The sequence below is a fragment of the Balaenoptera physalus genome (assembly GCF_965194825.1).
Source record: "Balaenoptera physalus genome assembly, chromosome: 2".
NCBI classification, from domain to species: domain Eukaryota; kingdom Metazoa; phylum Chordata; class Mammalia; order Artiodactyla; family Balaenopteridae; genus Balaenoptera; species Balaenoptera physalus.
Genome location: NC_138883.1, coordinates 13,184,310 through 13,211,906, shown reverse-complemented (window position 1 = coordinate 13,211,906; position 27,597 = coordinate 13,184,310). Strand labels below are relative to the sequence as shown.

General features: G+C 45.6%; 1 protein-coding gene across 1 annotated transcript in view; it reads left to right on the top strand.

Annotated features, from left to right (window-relative positions):
- The window catches only part of DGLUCY (D-glutamate cyclase), a 99,097-nt gene extending 71,583 nt beyond the window's left edge, over positions 1-27,514 (top strand). The window contains 4 exon segments of the mRNA XM_082450893.1: positions 2,446-2,565; positions 15,482-15,633; positions 22,270-22,342; positions 22,345-27,514. Of these exon segments, the coding sequence (XP_082307019.1) occupies positions 2,446-2,565; positions 15,482-15,633; positions 22,270-22,342; positions 22,345-22,418 (419 nt within the window). The 3' untranslated portion in view covers positions 22,419-27,514.
- The last annotated feature ends 83 nt before the right edge of the window (positions 27,515-27,597 follow it).

Here is a 27,597-nt window from a genome sequence, read left to right as displayed (position 1 = left end):
AACTAATAATAAAATAATGACGATAATAAGATCAAGGCATGGTATATTGTTTTGGTCATACAGGATGAATGTACCATATGTATTCTGTATCATCTTATGAAGTTTATTCATTTTTAAATATATCTTGAATGTATGGTCAGTGTGATATTTTGATTGCTAATAATGTGATCATTCACGTTTGTATAGAAATTTATGGTATTCGAAGAGGTTTCACAATCATTGTATTGTTTAAGCCTCTCTTAAAACCTGTAGGTAAGGCAGGTATAGTTTCCAAAGGTGAGGCCTAGGGAGGTATCTTGAGGTTGCCTAGTTAATTAAGAGTAGAGTCCAGACTCCCAGGGCCCTACCTACTATGCTTTTTGTGGGCCCGTGTTGCCTTTATGAATTTCTGAAAGGCTTGATGTGACTGGGACGCCAGCCTACCTCCCCTGGGGTGGGAACCAGAGCGTGGAGAAATGAAGGCACGTTTGTCGTGTTCCATATTTACTTTTTCTGTCCATTCAAACACTTCAGAGTGTTTCCCAGGCTCATTGGTTGCCTTTGGCTTTGGGAATTGTGATGAGACAATGAAAGCCTTCCTGGCTGAGTAGAAAATTTCCGCAAATCGCCCTGGTCTTTCCCAGAAGAGGCCTTGGGTGTGGTGCCCCCAGTGCGGCTGGCTTCGTGCTTCCTGCCTCTCTGGGCTGGGGAGGCCTCCCAGGATAGAGCGGAAGGGCTTTCTGTGTCCACATGGGCCAGCAGGGCCCAAAGGAGCTGTAGAGCAAACACTCTTCCCCCACTGAACGGACCCCCGATCTGTGCTCTTCCCCCTAAACGATGCCCGCAAGATCCCAGAGGAAGCAGGTGGAGCTGGCTGTGCTTTCAAGCTGCCCCCTTGGTGGACCCATGGACCCTTTTCTTGGCCTCAGGAGTCCGAGCCCCTCCTGTGGCTGCCCAGCCCCCTGCTCAGCAGAGTTACCCCCCAAACCCTCCTTTCCCTCCTCTGCTCCCTCAACACCCCTATTCCTCAGTTCCACAGGCAGCTGCCTTGTCAGCGAATCACACTCAATTGAGAATCAAGACACCCACGTCCCACCCACTACCCGGGTCCTGCCCCTCTCAGAGACTCTGTAAAGTGAGGTCAAGTCCACAGACGGGACACACCTGAGGAGCGAACAAGATGAACTTCATAAAATGCTAAAGGGCAGAGACAGAAATAGACGGTACCAGTGCTAGGTGTTGTTATTTTCTTTCACTCAATGGACTGTCATGGATCTAGAAAACCATTCTGAGAAAAATCCTCAGGGTGAGGACCTAGGGCATCTGGTCATTCACAATCATCCCATTCTTTTGGCCGAGACCAGGTCTCTGATGCCCAAGGTGAGTCAGCTCCAGGCCCCTCTCCACCATCACGCAATGAATGCTTGCCTCTGGTGGAATTCTTCCGCATATTTGTAGAAATAGACACAAAAACAGTCATACAACCATTCTGTAGGCTTGAGGGGCCCCGCCCTCTGTCCTTGGGACACTGGGATAATCCCCTTGGTGAATGGTTATCTTGAGGCAGCTGCAACCATCTTCCAGAGGCAGATTCAGCTGACCTCTAGTCTACAGAATCCTCCAGAAACACCTGGACACAGGACCAAATGGTGTTCCTAGGGCACCACCTCAAAGGGCACAGGCTGCAGGGCTTGTTAGAGTTTTTTTCATCTTGTTCCTGCAAGGGTGGAGTTCCCTGGTAATTACTTCTAGCCAATTCACCTATCTTGAACACCATTTATTTCACCAATGAATTACATAATTTCTGACATTTACTTATTCTAACATATTTATTCTAGCATTTATTGTGCTAGAATAATTAACAAACCTTCTGATGCCTAGCAAATTGGCCTTTATTCTGTGGTCTCTTTCAAATGCTAACAGGCCACCCCTGGGGTGTGAATTCCTAATTATGCTGCTTCACATATTAACCAGGCGCCTATCTGGTGTAGATTAAAATTAACTAAAATGACACACATACATTTCACATACTTGAAACAGAAGCCTTTAAATTACAGAATTGACTTTAACAACCTATACCGGTTCCCTTCTGCCAGTGGAATGCTGTATGGTCACAGTAATAAGACTCAGGGCCTTGGGGCCCCTCCCTGAGCAGGAGCTACTGGCAAGGAGAGGAAGTCCTGGGTGTCACCATCTCTCATGGACCTGGCGCCCCATCTGTGACTGGAGAACATGACCCAACAGTGGACACGGCCACGCTCTGCTGAGTTCCAAACCTTGACTCATTTTTAACTGGAGAAGTTTCTAGAATACCTGAAGAAGTCCAGCATCTCCTGGTAGTGTGAAAATGTATCCAGAGCCAACCCCTTTCCCCACCCTGAGGCACATGTGAAGGGGCTGCTCTGCCCCATAACTGCCCCCCATTTTGCCTGATCCTGTGCCCTGACTCAGTTCCCTTCCCTCCAGGGGTCGGTGACGGAGGCAACGAGCTTGGGATGGGCAAAGTCAAGGAGGCCGTGAAGAGGCACATACGAAATGGGGACATCTTTGCCTGTGACGTGGAGACTGACTTTGCGGTCATCGCTGGTGAGTGCTCAGACGGCCAGCCAATCAGGCAAGGCTGCCCGGGGGAGGGACCTGGCTTGGAGTCTGTCCAGCCAGAAACTCATCTCCTCCATGAGTGGAGTCTAGAGGGCACCAGGGTAAGAAGGGGACCTGGTTCTTAGCCTCTGGCCTCTCATTCAGTCATTCAACAAACATTTGCTGTGGGCCAGACATTGCTCTGTGTACTGAGGCTGGAGCAGCAAGGGTCCTGCTGCACAGAGTGCCTGCTGTAGTGTTGGGAGATGGACAAGGAGGCCTCACAAAGAAATGCACCAGGTGGCGCTAAACAGTGAGAAGAGCTACAGGTAGATGAGAGAGAGTGACAGGCAGGCCACTTCAGATCAGTGCTCTGAAGAGGGGTCATCTCTGCTTTTATCTGTACCCCTGTGGGGCGGAAAGGAAGAGAGCAATCTGGCAAACGTTTGGAGGATGCAGGAGGCTTCACGCTCTCCTTTCACTTACCTCTGCCCCAGGCTGCCCCGCCCCTCCCTGCAGCTGCCCTTCCCATCAGGAACAACCTTTCCTGTGACTGGGTCCTTCCAGGCCCCACCCTTCCTCCCTTGACTTCGTCACAAGTTTCAGGAATTTTGACCGATGCCTGAGAAAGGCCCTCTCCCTTTTCATCGTCAAAGTCAAAAACAGCCGCGGAGATAAGCAGAAACCTCTGAGGATACCAGTGCCTGGGTAAGAAAACCTGAACTGTAATTGACAAGTTGCTGGAGGCTTCGTGTGGACAAGTCTGAGAGTTAGAAGCTCCAGGGGGACCTAGTCATAGGGGGCTCCCACCCTTCTGTGAGCTTTACCTTCACAGAATCTACCAGGTCCACACTGAATATTAGAGAAAAATCCCCTCATGCTTTAGGTAAGAGAGGGGAAAGTGAGCCATTTTTGAAATACACCAGAGCACCTGTTCTTCTGAACAAGGCCTGCCCTCAGAAGCAACTATTTTACCAGAGCCTAGCCTGCTAGGGTTTTAACAGAGCCTGACTTACCTAGGGGAGGGAAAATACCCAAAAGTAGATAACATGCAATAACAGATGGATAATGTAAGCAGAGAAATGGGAATTCTAATAAAGAATCAAAAAGAAATGCTAGAGATAAAATACACTTGTAACAGAATGAAGAATGCCTTTGACGGGCCCATTAGTATACTAGACACAGCTGAGAAAATCATCTCTGACCTTGATGATATGACAATGGGAACTCCCTAGACTAAAAAGATAAGAGAAAAAAGACTGAAAGGAACAGAAAAGAATATCCCAAGAATTGTGGGATAACTACAGAGCTGTAACCTATTTGTAATGGGAATCCCAGAAGGACGAGAAAGAGAAAAGAAATATTTGAAGCAATATTTGAAGCAATAATGACTGAGAATTTTCTCCCAAATTGATGTCAGACACCAAACAATACATCCAGGAAACTCAGAGAATACCAAGCAGGATAAATGCCAAAAAAACTACACCTAGACATATGTTCAAATTTCAGAAAATCAACAATAAAGAAAGTATCTGGAAAGAAGATGGAGGAAAAAAACTCTTTACCAATAGAGGAGCAAAGATAAGAATTATATCCAACTTCTCCTCAGAAACCACACAAGCAAGAAGAAAGTGGAGTGAAATATTTAAAGTGTTGATAGAGAAAAATCACCAACCTAGAATTATGTATCCTGGAAACTTTTCCTTTATAAGTGAAGGAGAAATAAAGAATTTCTCAGACAAACAAAAATTAGGGGAATTTGTTGCTAGTAAACCTGTCTTATAGGAAATGTTAAAAGAAATTCTAGGTCCCTGATCAGGGAGCTAAGATCCCACATGCCTCGAGGCCAAAAAACCAAAACATAAAACAGAAGCAATATTGTAAAAAACTCAATAAAGACATTAAAAATGGTCCACATCAAAAAAAATCTTTAAAAAGAAATTCTAGGGACTTCCTTGGTGGTGCAGTGGATAAGACTCCGTGCTCCCAATGCAGGGGGCCTGGGTTCGATCCCTGGTCAGGGAACTAGATCCCACATGCATGCTGCAACTAAGGGTTTGAATGCCACAACTAAGGAGCCCGCCTGCTGCAACTAAGACCTGGCGCAACCAAATAAATAAATAAATATTTATTTATTTAATAAATATTTAAAACAACAAAAAAATAGAAATTCTACAGAGAGAAGGAAAATTATATTGGTCAGAAACTCGATCTACACAAGAAAGGAAGAGCATTGGAGAATGAATAAATGACGGCAAAATTAAAATTTTTATTTCTCTTATTCTTAATTGATCTAATGGATAACAGTTTGTTCAAAATAATAATGGCAACAATGTGTTCAATAATATGTGCTTATGTGTATATATGGGCATATATATATATATATATATATATATATATATATATGAAATGAATGACAGCAATGATACAAGTGATGAGAGGGAAGAATTAGGAATATTTTGTTATTATAACATGCTTGAGCTACCTGTGAAGTGCTTATTTGAAAGTGGACCTGGATTCATTGTAAACATATATTGCAAACTCTAGGGCAACCATTAAAAAAAAAATTTTTTTTAAAGAAGTATTATTGATATGCTAAGAAAGGAGAGAAAATAGCATCATATAAAGTGTTCAATTAAAACCATGAAAGTCAGAAAAAATGTGAAAGACAAAATAGGAAAAAGAACAAGGGCAACAAATAGAAAATAGCAACAAGTATGGGAGATAGTAATCCAATCATATCAATAATCACCTTAAACATCAATGGTCTAAATATTCCAATTAAAAGACAGAGATTGTCAGAGTGGATCAAAAAACAAGACACAAATATGGTTGTCTCAAGAAACCCACTTTAAATATAAAGAAATGTATAGATTAACAGTAAAGGTTTGGAGAAAGATATACCATGTTAACACTAGTCAAAAGAAAGTAGGAGTAGCTATATAAATTTCAGACAGAGCAGACTTCAGAACAGTTCAGGAAAGTTACCAGGGTTAAAGGGGGCATTACATAATGATAAAGGGGTAAATACTCCAAGAGGACATAAAAATTCTTAATGTGCATACTCCTAAAGTATCAGGCAAAAACTGATAGAACTGCAAGGAAGAATAGATGAATCCACTATTATGATTGGAGACTTTAACACAGCTCTATCAGAAATGGACAAATCCAGCAGGCAGAAAATCAGTAAGGGCATAGTTGAACTCAGCAACACCATCAATTAACTGTATATAATGGACATCTTATGGCTTACTTCATCCAACAACAATAGCCTATGCATTCTTCTCAAGCTCACATGGAACATTCACCAAGATAGACTACATTCTGGACCATAAATACCACCTTAACAAATTTTAAAGACTAGAAATCATAACATGTCTGCTATCAGATCACAATGGAATCAAAGTAGAAATCAGTAACAGAAAGATAGCTGGAAAAATCCCAAAATACTTGGAGATTAAACAGCACTTCTAAATAACACATGAGTCAAAGAAGAAATCTGAAGAGAAATTTTAAAATATTTTGAACTTGATGAAAATACAATTTATCAAAATTTGTGGGATGCGGTGAAAGAAAGGAAATTTATTATATCAAATGTGTATATTAAAATCAGTAATCTAAGTGTTCACCTTAGGAAACTAGGAAATGAAGAGAAAATTAAATCCAAAGAAGGAAATAAATAATATCAATTAAAGCAGAAATCAATGAAATTGAAAACAGGAGATCAATAGAGAAAATTAACAAAACCAAAAGCTGGTTCTTTGAAAAGATCAACAAAATTGATAAGTCTCCAGCCAGGCTAACTAAGAAAAAAAGAGAGAAGACACAAATTACTAAAAATAAATGAGGACACATCACTACAGATGCCATGGAAATTAAAAGAGTAATAAAAGAATGCCATGAACAACTCTGTGCCCATAAATTTGATTAAAAATGACATACTTAGGTATAAATCTAACAAAATATGTACAAAATTTAGATGAAGAAACCTGCAGAACTCTGATGAAAGATATCAAAGAATTAAATAGAAAGATAGTCCATGTTCATGGATTGGAAGACTCAACATTGTTAAGATGTCTGTTCTTCCCAACTTGATCTATAGACACAATGTAATCCAAATCAAAACCCCAGGAAGTTATTTTGTGGATATCAACAAAATGATTCTAAAGTGTATATGGAGAGACAAAAGATCCAGAATAGCCAACACAATTTTGAAGAAGAAAAAGTTGGAGTACTAACACTACCTGGCTTCAAGGCTTACTATAAAGCTACAACAATCATGACAGTGTGGTATTGGCAAAAGAATAGACAAATCAACTGAACAGAATAGAGAGCCCAGAAATAGACCCATACAGATAAAGTGAAATTATCTTTAACAAAGGAGCAAAGGTAGTCTTTTCAAAATATAGTGCTGGAACAACTGGACATACTTCACAAAAGTTCATTCAAAATGGATCACAGACCTAAATGTAAAATTCAAAACTGTAAAACTCCTAGAAGATAACATAGGAGAAAACCTAGACCTTAGGTATGGTGATGCCTTTTTAGATAAAACACCAACACATGATCCGTGAAAGAAAAAATTGATAAGCTGGACTTTATTAAAATTAAAAACTTCTGGAGAGTGGCCAAGATGGCAGAGTAGGAAGACCCTGAGCTCACCTCCTCCCACAGATACACCAAAATTACAACTATTTACAGAGCAACTATCAGTGAGAACGACCTGAAGACTAGCAGAAAAGATCTTCTACAACTACGGATATAAAGAAAGAACCACAATGAGATGGGAAGGGAGGTGAAGATGTGGTATAGTCAAGACCTATACCCAAGTAGGCAACCCACAAATGGGAGGATCATTACAATTACAGAGCTTCTCCCCAAGGATCAAGGGGTCTGAGCCCCACCTCGGGATCCCCAGCCTGGGGATCCTGCACTGGGAAGACCCTATGAATGCTTGGCTTTGAAGGACAATGGGGTTTCTTTCGGGAGAGCCAGAGGGCTGTAGGAAACAGAGACTCTGCTCTTAAAGGGAGCACACAAAATACCACACACTCTGAGACCCAGGGCGGAAGCAGCAATTTGAAAGAAGCCTGGATCAGACCCACTTGCTGATCTTGGAGAGCCCCCCAAACTATACTACAAAGCTACAGTAATCAAAACAGTATGTTACTGGCACAAAATCAGACACATAGATCAATGGAACAGAATAGAGAGCTCAGAAATGAACCCGCACTTATATGGTCCATTAACCTATGACAGAGGAGGCAAGAATATACAATAGGAAAAAGACAGCCTCTTCAATAAATGGTGTTGGAAAAGCTGGACAGCTACATGCAAAACAATCAAACTGGACTACTTTCTCATACCATACACAAAAATAAACTCAAAATGGATTAAAGACTTAAATGGAAGACTTGAAACCAAAAAATTTCTAGGAGAAAACATAGCCAGTACATTCTTTGACATTAGTTTTAGCAATATATTTTTTGCATCTCTCTCCTCAGGCAAGGGAAACAAAAGCAAAAATAAATAAATAGGACTATATCAAACGAAAAATTTTTTACACAGCAAAGAAAACTGTCAACAAAAGGGCACCTACTGAATGGGAGAAGATATTTGTAAATGATATATTTGATAAGGGGTTGATATCCAAAATATACAAAGAACTCACAAGACTCAACATCAAAAAAACAAACAAACAGCATGGTTAAAAAATGGGCAGAGGACCAGAACAGACTTTTTTTTTTTAAAAGAAGATATACAGACGGCTAACAGGCACATGAAAAGATGCTCAACATCACTAATCATCAGGGAAATGAAAATCAAAACCACAATGAGATATCACCTCACACCTGTCAGAGTGGCTATTATCAAAAGACAACAAACAACAAGTGTTGGCGAGGATGTGGAGAAAAGGGAACCCCGTACACTGTTGGTGGGAATGTAAATTGGTGCAGCCACTATGAAAACAGTATGGAAAAAAATTAAAAATAGACCTACCATACAATCCAGCAATTCCACTCCTGGGTATTTATCCAAAGAAAATTAAAACACTAATTAGAAAAGATATGTGCACCCCATCATGTTCATTGCAGCATTATTTTCAATAGTCAAGATATGGAAGCAACCTAAATGCCCATCAATAGATGAATGGATAAAGAAGATGTGGTATATATATAATGGAATATTACTCAGCCATAAAAAAGAATGGAATCTTTCCATTTGCAACAACACAGATGGACTTAGAGGGGATTATGCTAAGTGAAATAAGTCAAACAGAGAAGGACAAATACTGTATGATTTCACTTATTTGGGGAATCTAAAAAACAAAACACATGAACACACATAACTGAACAGAAACAGAGTCATAGATACAGAGAACAAATAGGTGATTGCCAGGGGGTTGGGGAGGAAAGAAATAGCTGAGGGAGATTAAGAAGTACAAACTCCCAGTTAAAAAATAAATGAGTCATGGGTAGGAAATGTACAGTCTGAGGAATATAGTCAATAATTATGTAATATCTTTGTATGGTGACAGATATTAACCAGACTTACAGCGGTGATCATTTTGAAATGTATAGAAATACAGAATCACTATGTTGTATACCAGGAACTAACATAGTGTTGTAGATCAATTACACTTCAAAAACAAACAAACTGACAGAAAAAAAGATCAGATTTGTAGTTACCAGAGAAAAAGGGTAGGGGGAGGGGGAATTGGATAAAAGTGGTCAAAAGGCACAAAGTCCCAGTTATAAGATAAATAAGCACTAGGGATGTAATGTACAACATGATAAGTATAATGAACACTGCTGTATGTTATAAGTGAAGGTTGTTAAGACAGTAAATCCTGAGTTCTCATCATGAGGAAAACTTGTTTTCTGTTTCTTTAATTTTGTATCTATATGAGATGATTTGAGTTGATGGATGCTCACGAAACTTGTGGTAATCATTTCATGATGTTTGTGAGTCAAATCGCTGTGCTTTACACCTTAAACTTATACAATGCTGTATATCAATTATATCTCAATAAAACTGAAAGAAGGAAATGTAAAACTTCTGCTCTGAAGAAGACAATGTCAAGAGAATGAGAAGACGAGGCATAGACTTGAAGAAAACATTTACAAAAGACATTTCTGATAAAAGACTGCTACCCAAAATATACAAAGAACTCTTAAAACTCACTAATAATAAAATAAACAGCCCAGTTTAAAAATGGGCAAAAGACCTGAACAGACACCTCACCAAAGAAGACGTACAGATGGCAAGTAAGGATACGGAAAGATGTTCAACATCTTATGTCTCTGGTCTCCGCCCTGGGTTAGTTTTTCGGCTGGGACACCCAGAAAAACCCTACCCCTCAGGTGTGCCAAGCTTGCTTGCTGCCGGCAGGTCTATTATTTACTAGTCCCCTTTATCCTGGGGTCTTGGATCTCAGTGGAAGGGAGCCTCTGGGGAATCTCTTTGGAAGTCCTCAGATTTCCTCAAGTTTATCTGCCACCCAGAATGTAGGTTCTCTGTATAATTGATCAAATCTCAAGGGTTTGGCCAACTGCATCACTGATGTGATTTTAGCAGCAGGTGAAGTTCCCCAAAGAGAAAAGGTGATCCCAGGTGGCAGTGGGGAGAGAGGGGCTGTTATCTGGAATGAGAGTTTCAGATGAAAATCTGTGGTTTGGGGCTGAGAGAGATGGAAAGGGGCCCATGCAATTAGGGTTGGGAGCTGCTGGGGCCTGAAAGCAGAGAAGTTTGTCTGCTCCTTCAGCTCAGCAAAGACAAGAAAGATCAAGGGCTCTGGAATCAGTAAGGAGATGGCAGCTCTTATTTCCAAGCTTCGCTGGCCTCACGCAGAAAGTGAGTCTCTCTGAGGATTAGACGAAGCCTTTTCAAAGTCATCCAGGCTGGCCCTGGGCTGGGTAGTCACGGCAGATTTGCTGTTCTTCTTCCAAGAGGGGCAGTCAAGAGGGGGCAGTAGGCAGGTAGTGGATCTCCCAAGGAGAGTGAATTAGGAGGCACAGAAGCCCTGCTGACTCCATCCTTGGTTCTTGACACCAGGGCTGGTCAGCAACGTGTCAGGCCCAGCCATAGTCAGACAGGTATGATGGAACTGAGAAGAGAAAAAACCCACGACAGGGTCCACAAGCAAATGGTGCCTTGGCCCTAAAGGTGTATTCTTCTGTGCTATTTGGTGCCTATAGAGATCAAAATTTGCAGTGGGACATCACAGGGGGCCTCCCAGAACAGGCTCCTAAATATGGGCTGAAGTCTAGTCCCTTTTCCTGGTCTTGGGGACCCTCTCAGCCTCATCTCCCTGATCTCTACTATGTATCCCATGATCTAGCCATGCATGATCTAGCCATGCTTGAATACAGCATACCTTTCACTTTTTTAATTGAAAAGATGACGTAACAATACTATAGACATTCTCAAAAGGTGGTATTGAAGGGTGACGGAGGACAGAAATACTATCATCTCATCACAGCACAATCAGCATTTTTTTCGTTTTGCATGTTGGCTTCTAATTCTTATACTCAGTACAAACCCACTTTTGGCTTCTGACTGACCTAGGAGTGATCTTTAAGCACAAGAAGAAGTGATGCAACACAGCATGATGGAGCTGTTACCTAACCCCTCTGATGGTGGGCTTCCATGCAGCGTGAGGGATTCAGGTTAGCCGTAAGGGAGAGTTCTGGAATGGCTTCCTAGGGTTATAGCTTGAATGTTCTTCTCTTCTGGTCACTAACAGTGCATAACCCAGATGGTTTAGAGCAATGGTTCTCAAACTTTAACTTGAATCAGAATCACCTGGAGAGCTTATTAAAACTCAGTTTGCTCCCCTATTCCCTTGTTGAGTTTCGATTAAGTAGGTCTAAGCTGGGACCCAAGAATTTGTGTTTCTAACAAGTTCCCAGGTACTACAGGTGCCACTGGTCTTGGGACCATTGAGTTCTGCTGCTTAGAGGCAGGGTGATGAACCTGTTGGGGAGCAAAATTTGTGACCCCAAAATCTGTCTCCTTGTCATGAGGATTAATTTAGGATGATCTTTAAAAACTTTTTATTGGAGTATAGTTGATTTACAATGTTGTGTTAGTTTCAGGTGTACAGAGGATGATGATTTTAAAAAAACAGAAGACTCGGGAAGTTTTTCTTTTTAGCTCCCCCTTAACTGCATAAAGAATTTAGTTAAAGGGCCTGTTCCCAGAATAGAGCTATAACCAGAGGTATCTGCAGAGAATACGGGCTAGGTGTAGTGGGGGCCTTTATTGCTTTTCTAAAGTTAGATTAACAGGAGAAATATTTATGGAGCTAGTTCCTTGGACCCAGAGACTCTTGTTTTGAAAACTGGCAGAGTACTCTTGATTTGTTGATCCTTTTCCTCCCAAAGATGGTTATTGTTTTTCTTTATCTCTCTATTGTGTTGTTTGTCATAAGAAGGAAATTCCATAGGGTAGGACGCAGGCGTACGTCCTTTAAGCTTGTTGTCTAGGCTGGCCCCGAAGACTGGTGAGTTTGCTAGTCTCACCAGACCACTGTCTATTTAGGCAAACTATGCACACGGTGAGTTAATATGCATGAGATAAGAGCTACTGCTAAGGAATGTCTTGGAAGTCACAGCTGCACCACTGGTGGGCAAGGGTTGAGGATTTAAGGGCCCTCAGGGCACTCACCACCTCAAGTAGGCACTCGTGAAAGGGTACGTCGGTCATGGAATGGGTTAGATCAATACTAGGTCACCCACCAACCTCAAGAAAATTTCGGTATCACGAGGTACACTGTAAAATACCTCACAATCCTCAGCCCCACAGTACATCCCTCTTAGGTATTAGTTTGGCTCCAAGAAACCCAAGACTTAGCTTAAAGCTGTTAATGTACATATAAGAAAAAAAAAAACTGGATGAGTTTTTTCCTTCCATCTTATTATACATCCTGAAGAGCTTGGTTTGCTGACCAGTGAGAAAACTCTCTCTGGTCTCTGCCATCAGAAGGGTACACATACTGGTACGCATTTCGCAGTCAGATACACTGGGATTCTGAGCAGCTGTAGCCAACTAACTGGTCAGAAGCCCAGGTAACAACCCAGGCTTCTGACTGGCGCCTCTTTGTGTGGCCACACCAGCTCTCAGGGGAGTTTGTCATAAAGGGTCCAGTCTATAAGGGGCCTTCGTTGTTCAACCTTTGTTGCTTTATTAGTGATGCAACAAAAGTCTCCACTTTCTTAGACTATTTTGGGGAGTGAAATTTCTGGATCTTGTTAGGGCTGTGTCCTTTACATTCTTGTGGGATGCCTCTTTCATCCACGGTTAAGGCATAAAAAGACTTATTGGTTTGTGTTGCTATTAAGATACTATTCGTCAATAGCAGGTGATGGATCCTTTGAATTGCAAAAACTTCTAAATTGGTAAATTTTTTAGAGAACTCTCATTGTAAACAGCTGTTTTATTGGCACCTGTGGAAAGACCAAATTAAAAGGTGGAAACAAAAAAATATAATGGCTAACCCTAAGAACTTCCTTAATTAAAAAACAAAACAAAACAAAAAAGATTTGGGAAGCCTTATCAAATTTGGTGTCTCAGCTTCCCCTCATGGGTCTTACAGATGCTAATGAAAGCATTCGGTTAATTAACAAGAGAATGGGAAGAAACCAAGGGGAAAGTCAAGGTACTCTTCCCAAAAAGGTAGAACTTGTTAAAGGGTTATTAAGAAGGTAAATAAAGCAAATATTGAAAGTTGCAGAATAAAGAGGAATCAGAAAGAGAAGGCTCACGGGACTTGTCCCAGCAGGATGGAAATCTTCAGATGGCTATTAAGAAATGGGATAAGTAAAATGGACATTGATGGGATTAAAATAAAGGTTTTTAATACAGCAATATCTAAGATTAGATGGGCCAAAGGGATGCCCTTTGATCCCCAAAACATTAAAGGGCCCCAAACAAGTCCACTCTACTTACTCCAGTTTGTAGAAATTTTTTAAACTGGAAGGCAAAAATTACAATGAGAAACCTAACCAACAATCACTTGGGGCAAGAATTAGGTCGATTAATTGAGTTAAAGATTGACAAAAGGGCCTGGGTCCCTTGGCTCAACCCCTCATGGCAGACCCAAAGCCTTTTACACAAGAGTAGGGAGATGGCAGGGGGATGGAGAGAAGTTTCTGGAACTCCTTGATGCCAGAAACTTACAAGCTGTGGTACCAAAACCCATTAGTGGAACCCTGATTTGGGCTACAACAAGATTGAAAAAAGTAAAAAGTACAAGAGTTGATAAGATTATAAAAGTCGGAATGTTTGAGTGGGTGTTATATGAAGAGGTTAAACAACGTTGCTGGAATGCTTTATGGGAATGGATGCTATGTCTGGCCAGGAACACTTCTCCTACCCAGTATTGTAAGACTGAGACTTATTGATGGGGTCCTAATGGAGGCTATGGTCAAAGGTATAAGAGTTGATGAAATTGAGGTGAGAGCTTGTAAGAAAATTGCAATGTTTGAATGGGCTTTATGTAAGGTGGTTATGTCTCTTTTGCCTGATTGTATTGTCGGGGTAGACATTGCGTCTCCCTGGGGAATGTTTCCACTGCTTGGTATTGTAAGACAGGGCACATAAATCCACCCTTTGGGCAATGTTAATTAGACATGCTAATGAGAGTCAGTAGGGTTGCCTGAGCCCGCACAATGTGAGATGAAAACTGGGGGGGGGGGGGGGGGGGCGCTGATACTGGGGCCTGATAGGAGCAATGGTGGAGGCTTTTTGCCCCTCGGGTGAATTGGTCTGGGGTTGACTTGAGCACTCATAAAGAGGGCCTTTATTGGATACCTTGTGCAGACTTTTTGAAGGCATGATGCATTGATCTCTGAAGTTCTAAAACATAGAAATCTTTTGATTTCCATTTTAATTGGAAATCTTCTCCCTGATACAAAGAAGCAAATTAAAGAAAATATAGTTGGATGAGCAGATCAGCCTTTTGATATCATTTAGGCAGTAGCCCAGGTCTTTGTGGAACTGAAAGCACCTGTCTTTGTCTTGTAATCTCTACAAAATCAGAAATGTAAGCAGAGCCCACAGTCACCTGAGACTGAGCCTGGGGAATCAATCAGTAGAACCTGGGGGGAAAAAAGGGAAAAAGCCCTTTTCAAAAGTACAACTGGACTTCCCTGGTGGCACAGTGGTTAAGAATCCGCATGCCAGTGCAGGGGACACGGGTTCGAGCCCTGGTCCGGGAAGATCCCACATGCCGCAGAGCAACTAGGCCCGTGAGCCACAACTACTGAGCCTGCGCGTCTGGAGCCTGTGCTCCGCAACAAGAGAGGCCGCGATAGTGAGAGGCCCTGAGAGGCCTGCGCAACGCGATGAAGAGTGGTCCCCGCTTGCCGCAACTGGAGAAAGCCCTCACACAGAAACAAAGACCCAACACAGCCATAAATAAATAAATAAATAAAATTAAAAAAAAAAAAAAAAGAGTAAGCTGATACAAAATTAGAATCTTGTTTTCTCTCTGTATTAAGAAGACAAAAGTCTCCTCTTGATAATTTATAAAATGTTTTTCTTTACCTTTCATTAGTCTGCCTATAAAGAAGAGATTTTATGTTTTATCAAAATAATTTCCTATGTTGTTTTTATTAGGTCTTTGATTACTGGTTTGGTACCAAACCAATGCCCCTAAAATCCTTTTTTCTTTAGCTGAAGATGGTATTTAAGGTGAGGGCTTCAGCCATTTTGGTGAGTTTCTCTGTTCTCCTGGGTTTCTCCTGTGTATACGTGTTATTAAACTTTTGTTTAACTTTCTCCTGTTAATCTGTCTCATGTCAATTTAATTGTTAGACCAGCCAGAAGAACCTAGAAGAGTAGAGGAAAATTTCTTCCTCCCAGGCAAATGACATGACTTTTGCGATCCTATGATGGAATTTTTTTTTTTTTGTTCCAGGCGTTTCTAACTGGGGAGGTTATGCCTTGGCCTGTGCGCTGTACATCCTGAACTCATGTGAGGTCCACAGACGTTATCTGAGGAAGGCAGTTGGGCCCTTCAGAGCACCTGGAGAACAGAACTGGACTCAGGCCCTCCCATCCACCACTAAGGTAACGTAGGCCAGCAGGCAACTCTCATGGATGCAACCTTTTCCCCGGATGAGGAGTAGACGCGGTATTTCAATCCATAAGCCAGGGGCCAGCACCACTGCTGCGCATCAGAAGCCAGAGGCAGAGCCTGCCTTGAAACAAAGGTCTCCCACCAGGCAACCACTGGACTGGACTTTGACCTACTAGTGACTCTAAATCATTATGAAAGAGCTCATATAAATGACCATTTTCCTTCTAATTTGACTTTAGGCAGGTGGCTTAACCTCTCTGAGCCTCATTATCTTCCTCTGTGAAATAGGGGCAGTCAGCATTCTTGGAAGAACAGAATACCTGCCCATGGTAGGCACTTCATAGCGGTAGCTGTAGGTGTCCTTAGCATCTCCCTCCAAGGAGTTTACAACCCGGCAAGGGCGCTGAAACCTCCGCTGGCAGCGTCAGCCATCCTACACGGTGCTAAGGTGTGGGGGCCCGAGGTGGGAAGAGGACCTTGTGGGCTGAAGGCTGGGAGGGATAAACCCAGTGGAAGGGGCGGCATCTGGGCAGGAGGAACGGCGGGAACAGAAGCTGGGAGACGGGGACCAGCTTAGCGCTGGTTTGGGGAGACTGCTCTTGAGGTGGACGGCAGCAAGCCAGGGTGTGATAGGAGCAGAGGAGGGCTTCTGACCCCAGCATCCACACAGAGGGGGTCCGCAAGTCCTCCGAAACAGTTTGCAAAATTGTTTCATACATGGATTTTCCTGGGCAAGAATCCCTGGTTTCATCAGAGTCTCCAAGTCGTCTGGGGCCATTAAGAACCCCTGGCAGAGGGAGGTCACATTAGCCAGAACCCCTGGCAGAGGGAGGTCACATTAGCCAGATCCAAGCAAACCACGACTCCTGACTGAGGCTTCTACCTGAGAAGTGATAGGGAGCCACGCGAGGGCTTTGAGCGAGGAACCAGGGTCCCACTGGGTGGCTTTTGAGGGAGCTCCTCTGACTGCAGAGCCAACTGTGAAGGGCTGTGTGCAGTTCCAGGCGTTCCCCATAGACCAGTGCAGAGGCAGGACACACACGCACACATACACACGCACACACACACACACACACACACGTGCACACGCATGGCTGACGTATGTGAACTCACATATACGTGCAGGGAAAACAAAAAGAGAGAAGGCCAGCCAGCCCTCTAAATTCTTCCAGCATTCTGCTCCCGATCCTGGACCCTGAGCAGCGAGATGGGCCCCTGGAGACTCGGCTGTTCCTACCTCAGGCCTCGGTTCCCACGGCTCTCGTGACACCGATTCCAGGCTCAAACCCCCTCCCCAGCAGGTGCTCCTCGCAGAGCTGGGACCCGCCCACCCCGGACAGAAGCTGGTGGCGCGTCAACCTCTACCAGGCACCTTCTAGGGGAATTCTCCAGAGTAACTGGATCACGGGAAATGGGGCCCAAAGCCCAGACTTTACATCTAAATCCCAGGTCACAGGTGACTTCACCTGTGAGCCGACAACTTCGCCTGAGGGCAGGCAGGCAGGAGGGTGGGAGGCCTGGGGACACCCCGAGAACAGCAGAGGGAGCTGGGGTGTTTGGCCTGCTGGAGAGAGGATTTTGGGGGGCCTGAGATCTCAACAGCTTCCTGGGGGAGGGGCACAGATACCCTCCTCCACCGCATGAGAGACAAAAGCAGGCCAGAAGGCAGAGGTTCTGGTTCAATGTGAGGAAGAACTTGCTCTCCTCAGAGCTACTGCCCAAGCCTGTGAGGAGAGAGCTCTCGGACACAGGGAGCGGGTCAGCATCGGGGAGGGGTTTCTCGAGTTCCATCAGGCTGACCACAAGGCCACTCCCGGACAGTCCAAGTAGTCTCATGCAACTTAAGGCTTCCCCAGTCTTATCCCCCACCAAAGGCATAGATTGGTAAATGAGGAAAAAACAAAACGAAAAAAACCTCCTGGAAATCAGGAACCAGGTCTTTCGTATCTGCTTTCCCAGCAACTAGTGGAGGGAAACCCAGTGCTTGGTAAATCCTTGTTGAATGAATGAGTGTATGAATGAATGAATGAATGCCGTGCTTTATTAAAGCAGTGATTCTTGCAAATTTAGAGGCATCTAAAGGACCTTCCAGACAGCAGGAGTCACCTCAGGGGCATCTTAAAGCGCACAGTGGGGCCCACCCCAGGGTTCCTGATTCAGTAGGTCTGAGATGGGTTGGAGAATCTGCGTCTCTGACAAGTTCTCAGGCAATGTTTCTGCTGTGGGGACCACATTTGAGACCCTGGACGAGACGGTGGGTTCTCAGCGTCGTGGCAGAGGCTGGCGTGGGGAGATGGGGAGGCGATGCAGGAGACAGGAAGGTTCCTGAGCGTTGAGCCTGGAGACAGCAGCTGAGGTGGGGCCAGTGCAGTTGCAGGTCCCCCAGCCAGCCAGCAGCTGAGGTCCTGGGGCCCCTCGTTTGTGCGAAGCGTCTGCATCCAGAGCCCCTCCCTGCCTCCTTCCTGTCCTTCTTTTACATTGTCTCGCACCCTTTCTGCTCCCTTTTTCCTTCTGCCTCTGTGTCTGTCTCCCTCCTGCACCCGCCCCCATTTCTCCCCCGATTGGTTTGTTATCCCCACTTTACAGAGGAGGGGGCTGAGGCTCTGAGAGGGAAGGCGGCTTGCCCAAAGCCACACAGCGGAGAGGCAGAGCTGAGTCTAGGCTCTCTGACTCCATACTCTGAGCTCTTCCTGATGTGGCTCAGTAGTTTCCTAGTTTCTGGCCATGCCAGGGTGCAGGAGAGGAGGGGAAAGGGGGAGTCGCGCAGCTGAAGTGACATTTTCAGGGGAAATGGTCTGCCCTAAAGGGGCCCAGAGATCCTTCTATGCTTTCTTTACACTTCCTGGATCTGAATTGGAAAAAAACACTCAGAGGGCCGCCTCACACATGATTCCTGACTCATGCAGACACAAAAGACAGAACCCAGCCAAACAAGTTCACGCAGCCCCACGCTTACCCTCTGGGGATGGAAATTCTCCTTCCACATTTCCACCCAGTCTTCATAAATATATTAATAATGTACCGCCCTTATAAAGAAAATAAAAGGGAACATCATTAAAGCAAAATTACAAACACATTTTTGTATAGCCCCTCCTCTGGGCCAGGCCCAGGCTTGTTCTGGGAGATAGTGAGGGGTAAAGAACCCAGGGTCCACGGGGGAGGTAATTTCAGGAGCTGGGATAGAACTGTGCACACTGCTTGTGGGGACACAGAGAACAGGTGCTTGGCTCGTTCAGAGAGCTCAAGGAAGGCTGCCTGGAAGAGGTGGCACGGAACTGGGTCTTGGAGGGCGAGTAGGATATAAGGAGCCAGGTGAGAAAGGGTGGGAAGGACCTTCCAGACAGCAGGACTCCCAGAAGCGAAGGTGCAGAGACATGAAGCAGTGCGTTGTGCAGGGGATAACTAGAGTCGTCATACTGGAGTTCAGTGCGTCACTCCATGGGGACGCCTGGGTCATCAAAAGATGCCGGACAGAGCTGTGGCCTGAGTTTTGGTGAAGTTTGGCTGGGTAGGAGCGGAGGAATGTCCCTCATCTCTGTTCTGTGTGTTGCTTATAAGAAGGGCCTCCCATATTCAGGGGATGTGATCATGACTGTAGCAGGAGTGGGCACCAGGTTGAGGAGCCCAGGGAAGGTGGCCACCACCATCCAGGGCACACCCTGCCCACTCTGGCCCTTGGCTGTGCCCCAGGGGTTTTACTTGAGGGCGAAACAAATTGTTGGAGGACATTTCCCAGAGCTTATCAGGAGCCAAGAGCTGATTGATGACACCTTACAGGAGGGACTAAGGATGGATGGATGGATGGATGGATGGATGGTTGGATGGATGGATGGATGGATGGATGGATGGACAGACTGCTGGTAGGCTGGCTAGCTGGATGGATGAATGAATAGCCTGATAGATTAATGGATAATGGTTGGATGGATGATACAGAGAGGCAGGAACATGACTTCTGGCCTCATCCTGGCTACCATTCTCTTCCAGCACTTTCACCCCACTCCACTTTCTTTATATTTTTTAAATTGAGGTATAACGAACAGAGTAAAGCACATAAGCTTCAGTGTACAGCGGGTGAGTTTTTACACATGTACACCTCCATGCAGCCACCACCAAGACCACAATGCAGAACAGCTCCAACTTCCCAGGAGGCCCCTTTCTCCCACCCCACTCTGAACAGCGGCATCACCTGAAAATCAGCCCATTATGCTCCAAGCATGAATCAATAGTGACCACCCACACACTCAGCCCTGACACCCAGAAGTCATCCTGGGGCCTCTTTCCGCATCCACAATGAACTAGGCCCCAGGCCCTGCTGCCTCTGCCCACTTCAGTCCTCTGTCCCTCTCCTCCTGCCCCACTGTCTCAGCCTGGACTGGTGTGGCAGCCCCCAGGCCCTCTGTCTCCAGCAACTCCCTGGTCAGTTCTCCTTCCCGCCCCACCACCTCCTCTTGGTGGGGCCTCCTTGAAGATGGTCTAGTCGTTTAGGGATTCCTGGGAATTTGCAGGCTGTCACCGTTGGCCCAGCTGGTCCCTGTGGCTCTTGGAGGCTGAGTGCCAGGCAGTTCCTAAGCTGTTGACTGATCTCATGCACCCTGAGGACCCCCAGGGCTCTGCTTGGACCCAGAAGGATGTGAATGGTGGGGGTAGTGTGCTTGGGGGAAATGGCCCTGTGGTCCCAGAAGCCTTGTCCCATAAAGAGAGGATATGTCCCAATGGAGAAGAGAAATGGGAGAATAAAGTCCAAACAATTGATGGAACATGCCATTCTGGGCTGGGTACCCCTGGGAAGGGGCTCTTGGACAAAGGGCATGCCTGGAAATGCTCTGGGCCTCCCTCCTACCTAGGGCCCCAGGGAAGAGTGGAAATGCAGGTTCTCAGGCCAGGTGCGAGTAGAGACAGGTCCTAGGTGATACTTGCCAACACTTTCTCCCTTGTTTTGGAAAGTTTTCAGTGAGTGCTCCCCGTAGCCCCCGGCTTGGCTCACTCCTGCTCTTGTCACCTGTGGTCCTAGTTGCCCCTCCTCCAGAAAGTCTTTCTTGAGCCACTTCAATAAATGGGGTTGGGGGCCCCTGCTCTGTGCTGTGATCCCCATGGACTGTGCCTGCCTGATCAGTCATCTAGAATGTGACGCGCTCGGGAGTGTGGGGGGCAAGGACCATGTCACATTCACCACTGTATCCCTGGTTCAGGTCCTGGCACAAAGCAGGTGCTCAATAAAACTTGGTGGGTGATGGAATGAATGAGCAAATGCCTGAGCAGGAAGATGAGAACTCTTCTCTGGTCTGTCGTGATCCTCCTGCTCTAGATCCCTTTGTCCCCTTCCTTTGTTTGTAGAGGAGAAGAAGGAGGTTGTGCTTGACTTCTGCCCCTCGGGCACCATCCTCTCCTGTGTCTTCACCTAAGACCCACCTTCCTCAGGGGGACCTGAACTGTTCAACAAGGGACAGACACCTTAGTGGCTTAGACAAGTTGTTCTTTGGCACCTTGTTTTTGGAGGGAGATAGAAGGAAGCAAATCAGATCACTTTTTTAAAAAAATCAGCAAGTCAAAGGAAGAAAGCTCTGGGCTAAAGACCAGGGGACCCAGCCCTGCCAATAATAATCCACCTCATTTCATGAGCACCTACTGTGTGCCAAGGACCATGCTAGGTGCTTTACTTGCATTTTCTCTTTTTTTAAAAAATTAATTAATTAATTTTGGCTGCGCCATGTCTTAGTTGCGGCACGTGGGATCTTTAGTTGTGTCATGCGGACTCTTAGTTGCGGCATGCAGACTTCTTAGTCGCAGCATGTGGACTTCTTAGTTGCGGCATGTGAACTCTTAGTTGCAGCATGCATGCGGGATCTAGTTCTGGGATCGAACCCAGGCCCTCTGCATTGGGAGCACGGAGCCTTACCCACTGGACCACCAGGGAAGCCCCGCATTTTCTCATTTAATCCTCACAACAACCTTCTAAGGAGGCATTGTTATTATCATCCACCTCCCCATTATACAAATGGGGACACTGAGGCACAGAGAGGTTAACACACCTGCCAGGAAAGACCCAAGTCAGATCTGTCTGATTCTAAACCACTCTGCCTGCTGGGCCCAGGGTGGGGTTGCATTTTCTCCCTGCCTCTGCTCCCTCCAGATTCTCCCACAACCGCACCGGGTAAAGTCTAGAAGATGACTGCAACAGGGCTAACAGAGGCTAATAGTGAGGAGGAACTCTCAGGAGGAACAGGGGCCTTCCTGGCACGAAGGCCATTGGCAGATAATGCAGAGCTGGGCAGGGCTACGTTGGCAGGAAGTAGCCAAGCTGCCCCTGCAGAAGTGAATCTTTAGTGTCTGTAAAGAAAATGCAGATTTCCATAAAAAACATACTATTTAGTTACATGAAGGAACAGCCCAAACTGTTCAAAGTAGCAGCTTCTGGGGAGTGGATTGGGGAGCCCATGAGGTGTGATGTAGGACACTGTTATTTTTCACTATGAGTCTTCCAGTGGTGTTAGTATTTTTAACCAACATTTCATTTTTAAAAAAGAGACTATGTCAAGTCAAACGTTCTTTTTCCACTTATAAACGTATGTATTTCTTTCTTTTTCCTCCCCCTCCACTGCTTCTATCTCTGCCCCATTTCTTTCCAGGAAGAAAAAATGTTGGGCATCCTGGTGCAGCATGGAGTCCGGAGCGGAGTCTCGGGCACCCTAGGCATGGAGGTGGCGGCCTGCCCTTCCATGGCACTCACGCCCAGATGAGCCAGAAGCTGGTAGACATCACCATGGCGCAAGGGTGACCGTGCACATTACAGGCATGGGGGGGTGCGTACTAGAAGGATCTAGGGAGGAGTTCCCTGAGGGCCCCGGCTTTCTTCTACCACAGCCTTGCAAATAAACACTGGCCCTGGGTGAGCAACGTGCTCCACACTGGCCTGGGTCACGGCGTGCCCACCTCCTGGGTCGGGGTTGGGGGCGGCAGGTAATGCAGGTGATGTGGACCGAGGAAAACAGTCCTCTGGGGCCCCCAGTTTTGGCTTTTATTCCTAAGTGCCAGGAGGCATTGATTTCAACCTCCTCACCCTGGCTTCTTCAGGCCACTCACGCGGTCTGCTCTGAGAGTCTTCTGACCAATCACTAATGGGGACGCCAGTGAGCAACGAACTTCCAGGCAGACACAGAGGGTCCTGAATAATCCCCCAGGCTAATTAAGAAACAGGAAAATGTACAAATGTGTAGTGTATATTACGAAGCTCTGGGGCTTCACTAAAGGTTTACTCATCACGACCACCAACAAAATATTTATACCTTCGAAATGCTCTCTTTTTCAAACAACATTTTGTTTATTGAGGCAAAAGATTTATCTCCATCACTTCCCCTGTGCCCCTCCCCCTCCCTTACCCCCTTACATCCTGATCCCCCGCCGCAGAGCCTGACACCTCTCCCACCTCCTCCCTACCTGCTCACCCCCCACTCCAGAGCCAGACTCTGCCCTCCTTGCATAGAAGGGCAGCCACATTCCCGGAGCCCGGGGGGTAGGTCAGGACCTTCCAGGGCTTAGATCACTCACAGAGTCCTCTTGGACAGCTCATTGGTTTGCCCTTATCTCCTTCACAACCTCCCACTGTACATTCCCCGACAAAATCCAAAGCGGAATTACCACGTCCCATTACATTCACGTATTGAACCAGTACAGTATCTTGTGCTGGATCATCTAGATGGGGTAATGTAAGCAGCTTTTGGCAGGAAAGAGCTTTTGTCTTGTCACTTTAGCAAAATTATATTGTAACTAACCTTAAACCAGGCACCCCCTTGCTCTACTCATCTCTGGCCCAAGCACACCTTTCAAATCTTTTGCTCACACAATACCATGCCTAAGCTGTTGGTTCTTTCTGTAGATCAAAGAAGTAAAAATGAAGAATAATTAACAGATGACCAGATCTCTTCTCTAGCTTCCCCTTCAGTAATCTCAAGAACAAACTATGTGAATGAGGTAGCATCTAAAGAAAGATCACAAGGAGTCAGCGAGCCTTTCACGCAGTGGGACATGTCAATGAGTTTGATCCTCTATCTCAATGATTAACTGAGATTACTTTCCCTTTTCCCTTTAAAAACTTTCAAGGCCAAGAAGAATCTTTGGTGCTGGTTTTGGGGACAGTAGCCCACCTTCTCCCCAGATAGCAGGCTTTCTGATTAATAGCAACGTTTTCCATTTCTACCAACACTTGTCTCTCGAGTATTGATTTTTGAGCAGTGAGCAGCTGGACCTGAGTTCAGAAATAGTAGTCCTGCTTCCCAGCTATGGCCGCAAATGTTTATTGTGCCTGTTTTATGTCCTTAAGCATGTCAAGTTTGATTCTTTTAGGGGCATACGTTGTAAGGCATGGAACACATACTATAGAAATTAAATTGTACACTCAACAGCAAAACCTAAGTGTGTAGTTCAGTGATCTGGGGTTAACGTCCAATGCTCCCTACACACGGTGCGGTGAAGTCTTTGGCCAGAAGTAGCTGGGGTGGGTGCTGGCCTGACATCCCTTTGTCGTTCTGGTGGGGCGTCCCCACCTACATGTCTGTGCTCCTGCTGGTGTGGCATCAGGGCCACTGTAGTGTGCTCACCGTCCTCCTGCATTTGTGACCTCACAGATCGGTGAACCCACCTCAGCTCTAAGCCTCACTGACCAGGTCTCCTCCAGTTACAGTTTGTGTCCCTGATTCGGGTCTGCAGAGCTCCATGTAATGGGGACCTCTGATTGAGAGTGCATCCTGGCATTGCTGAAATCTTGATGGCGAGAGAGAGATGAAACATCATCTGCTAAGGCTCCCAGGACTTTTCTGACTCATGTTTTGGGGGAATACACACTAATGGGCCTTTGGTTTTGCAGTAGTAATAGCAGAATTCTATTCTGGCATGGAGAAGTTTGAAGCCTGACTGTGTAATAGGTTATCTTCCCTGTGGGCAGAAGTTTATGGGGAGAGATTTAAGTCACTTGGGAAAGAGGCTAAGACCTGGGTGGAGCCCAAAGAAGGCTGAGAGTACAGGTCCTAGTTCTGGAGCAAAGCACTCACAGGTCCCCCTGCAGGGAGACACAGGCCTGTGGCCCTGTGGCAGGGGCTAAGGTACAAGAAAGGGCCAGGAGAAGATGCCTTAGCAGGATCCAGCCCAGGGACCACTGGAGCTCTGAGTTCTAGGATCCAGTTTTATGCTTTTCTCTCTACAATATGATTCCCGCTTAGGCCTTTAGTAAAGTTTTGCTCAAGTTCACTCTAGTCTTGGCTGTCCTTTGGAGAAGGCCTGTGTCCACATCTGAGGTGGCACGGTAAGCATGGCTCTGACCTCGAGAAGCTGGTTACAGGGGGACAAGAGGTGACCTACAGGAATAGCGGGGAGGCCCAGGGTGAGAGATGGGCTGGGGTATCCACCAGGATGGATTCCTGAGGCGTGTGAGCATTCCTGGGCATTTCTAGGAATATTGAGAGAGAATCCTGGTAAGCAGTACCTGGGATGCTCTGTGGGCGTTCAAGGGCAGGCTGGAGACCTTGGGCACATCAACGTGCACATGCCCCACAGACTCTGCAGGTGGGATTAGAAGTTAAGCGAGCCAGGAAGGGTGTCAGGGCTCCTTAACCCCCGGCTATCCTCTGGCCAAGTGCCCCCCTCATTGCTCAGCTGGGCAAGGCAATCCTCTGAGGTCATTTCCTTCCTCTCATTGCACAGGCCCTGCTGACCGCCAGCCCCACCTTAGTCCAGCCCACTGCATTCTACTACTTTCTGCCCATTCCATGTGGGTTCCACTGGCTCCACAGAGTCTAACTCTCAGATTCAAAAGACCACTGCTCTAGGCAGGATGGAGATGTGGCTTAACAGCAATTCACATAAACTCAGTATATGTCAGTGATGTGATGTGCTTGCCAGAAAGGCCATTACGTCAGTAGAAGCACAGTGAGGTAGGTGGTCCCTTTCTCCCCAGCGCAGGTTGGACAGACTGTCTCACTTCAGCTCCAAGCACCACAGTTGAAGAAGTGGGCATTGTTCAGATGAGGTACAAGAAGGTGAATGCTCAAACCCTAAGTGGAGGTGGCTTGAAGATCTGTATGTCAGAGGCTGGCTGGATGCTCACTAATTCTGCTTCCTCTGCCTGCATACATAGGAAAACTACATTTCCCAGTCTCCCTTGTAGTTAGGTTGGGGCCATGTGACTGGGATCTGGCCAATAGAATGTGAGTAGCAGGGATACCAACTACTTCCAGACTTGGCCATAACCCCCCTGTGAGATTCTTTTTGTGCTGCTTCCCCTGCCTATGTGGATGGAAGGGGAAGACCCCATGATAGAAGCTCTTGATGGACAAATCCTGAATCACTGCCATCACTTGGGAAAAAGACTTGCCAGAAAGTAGTTGCTCGTCAGACTTTGCATGAACAGGAGATAAACTTTTATTGTTTTAAGGCAATGTGATTTGGGGGTATATTTGTTACTGCAGTATAATCCAGCCCTGTCTAATACAAGCTTGGAGATTTAACACTGAGAAGTAGGATGTGAGAATTTTCTTCAAATACCAGTACCTAAAGGGTCATGTCTTTCCAGAGGCCAGAACTAAGGCCAGTGGGAAAAGTGGTTCCACTTTGGCTCATTAGGAGTTAAGATTTTCTGCCCAACCTTGGAATAACTTGTCTTGGATTGTAGTGAATTGGTGTCATTGGTGGTATTTGCAGAGAAACTGGGCTGTCATTTTGGGCAGATATACAGGGGATAATTCATAGGGAAGGAACTGGAGATCATGACCTCTGCAGGACTTTCTAACACTGATATCTAATGTCTGATCTACCAACGTCTTTCTGATAGTTGTTGAATTAAAGCAAATGGAATTGACACACCATTTCCCCAGAGCACTGGGCACCACTGTGACCCCAGGGTTATTGCCATCAAAGACCATCATCTTGCCAGATGAATTCCTGGAGGCTGCAGAATCATGAGCTGCAAGAAGCACATTTTTCAGAAAAGCATTGAACCAAGGAGGTCCAGATTCTGGCTGTTTCTTGGTTGTACCAGCCAGAGAAAAGCAGCAGATGGAGATGTATTCTGTGCTGAAAATTTCTCCCACACTTGTCTGGCCAAACCACAGACCAGTGTGTATAAACAGGAAGATGAGCCCTCATCTTACTAAGCAACAGTGGTGAATGAGAAAGGAATCTAATTGCTTTTGCCGCCTTCAGTCCAAACCAGATGGACCTTTTCTTCCACCTTTTATCTTAGGAAAGAAAGGAGTCTTAATCCCCAATAACATCCTTATTTAGTCTGTTTGGAAGAAGGATCGATTCTTCCAGAGCACTCCAGGACTCCAGGAATCTGACTCCAGGGAAGGATTAAGTGACTAAAACCAAATTTACGTTTTAACAGGATGCATTTAATCCTTCATGATAAACATGGAGGTGCCACTGTTGAGAAGATGCTCCAGCTTAAAAAGGCTGATCACTAAATGTGGGGCTCCCCAAACACAACCCAAACAGTAAGAAGAGCCCCCCAAGGGGTGGGTACAACAGGCCTTCCTGCTTTGGCAATCTTCACTAGTGATGAGGGGACTGATCAAGCCCTCCCTCACCGTGGGGAGCAGCTATTCAGGGGGTAGAAGGGGTCCTGTGTCCAAGGACAGGGACTGATATTTTCCAAACTGCAGGGCTGAGTTCTGTCTTCAGAGGGGAGGTGGCCAAGTTAAGTCCCAGAGTGGATTTGCAACAATGTGCTGCAGAGCTCAAGACACTCCATGAATCTCAAGAGGAAGAAGGCCCTACTTCATTTGAAGGCTTCATCCTTCTTGGCCACTACTGGATAATCAAGGACAAATCCCCTAATTCCTGCTCAAATTTTCTCTGAGAATGTCAATCCCTGGACCTTCCTGACTCTGTTGGGTATTTCATGGGCTCTCTAGATCCCCCTGGTGTTAGAAGACCCTCCCTCCCCATAAGAACTGCTGCACACT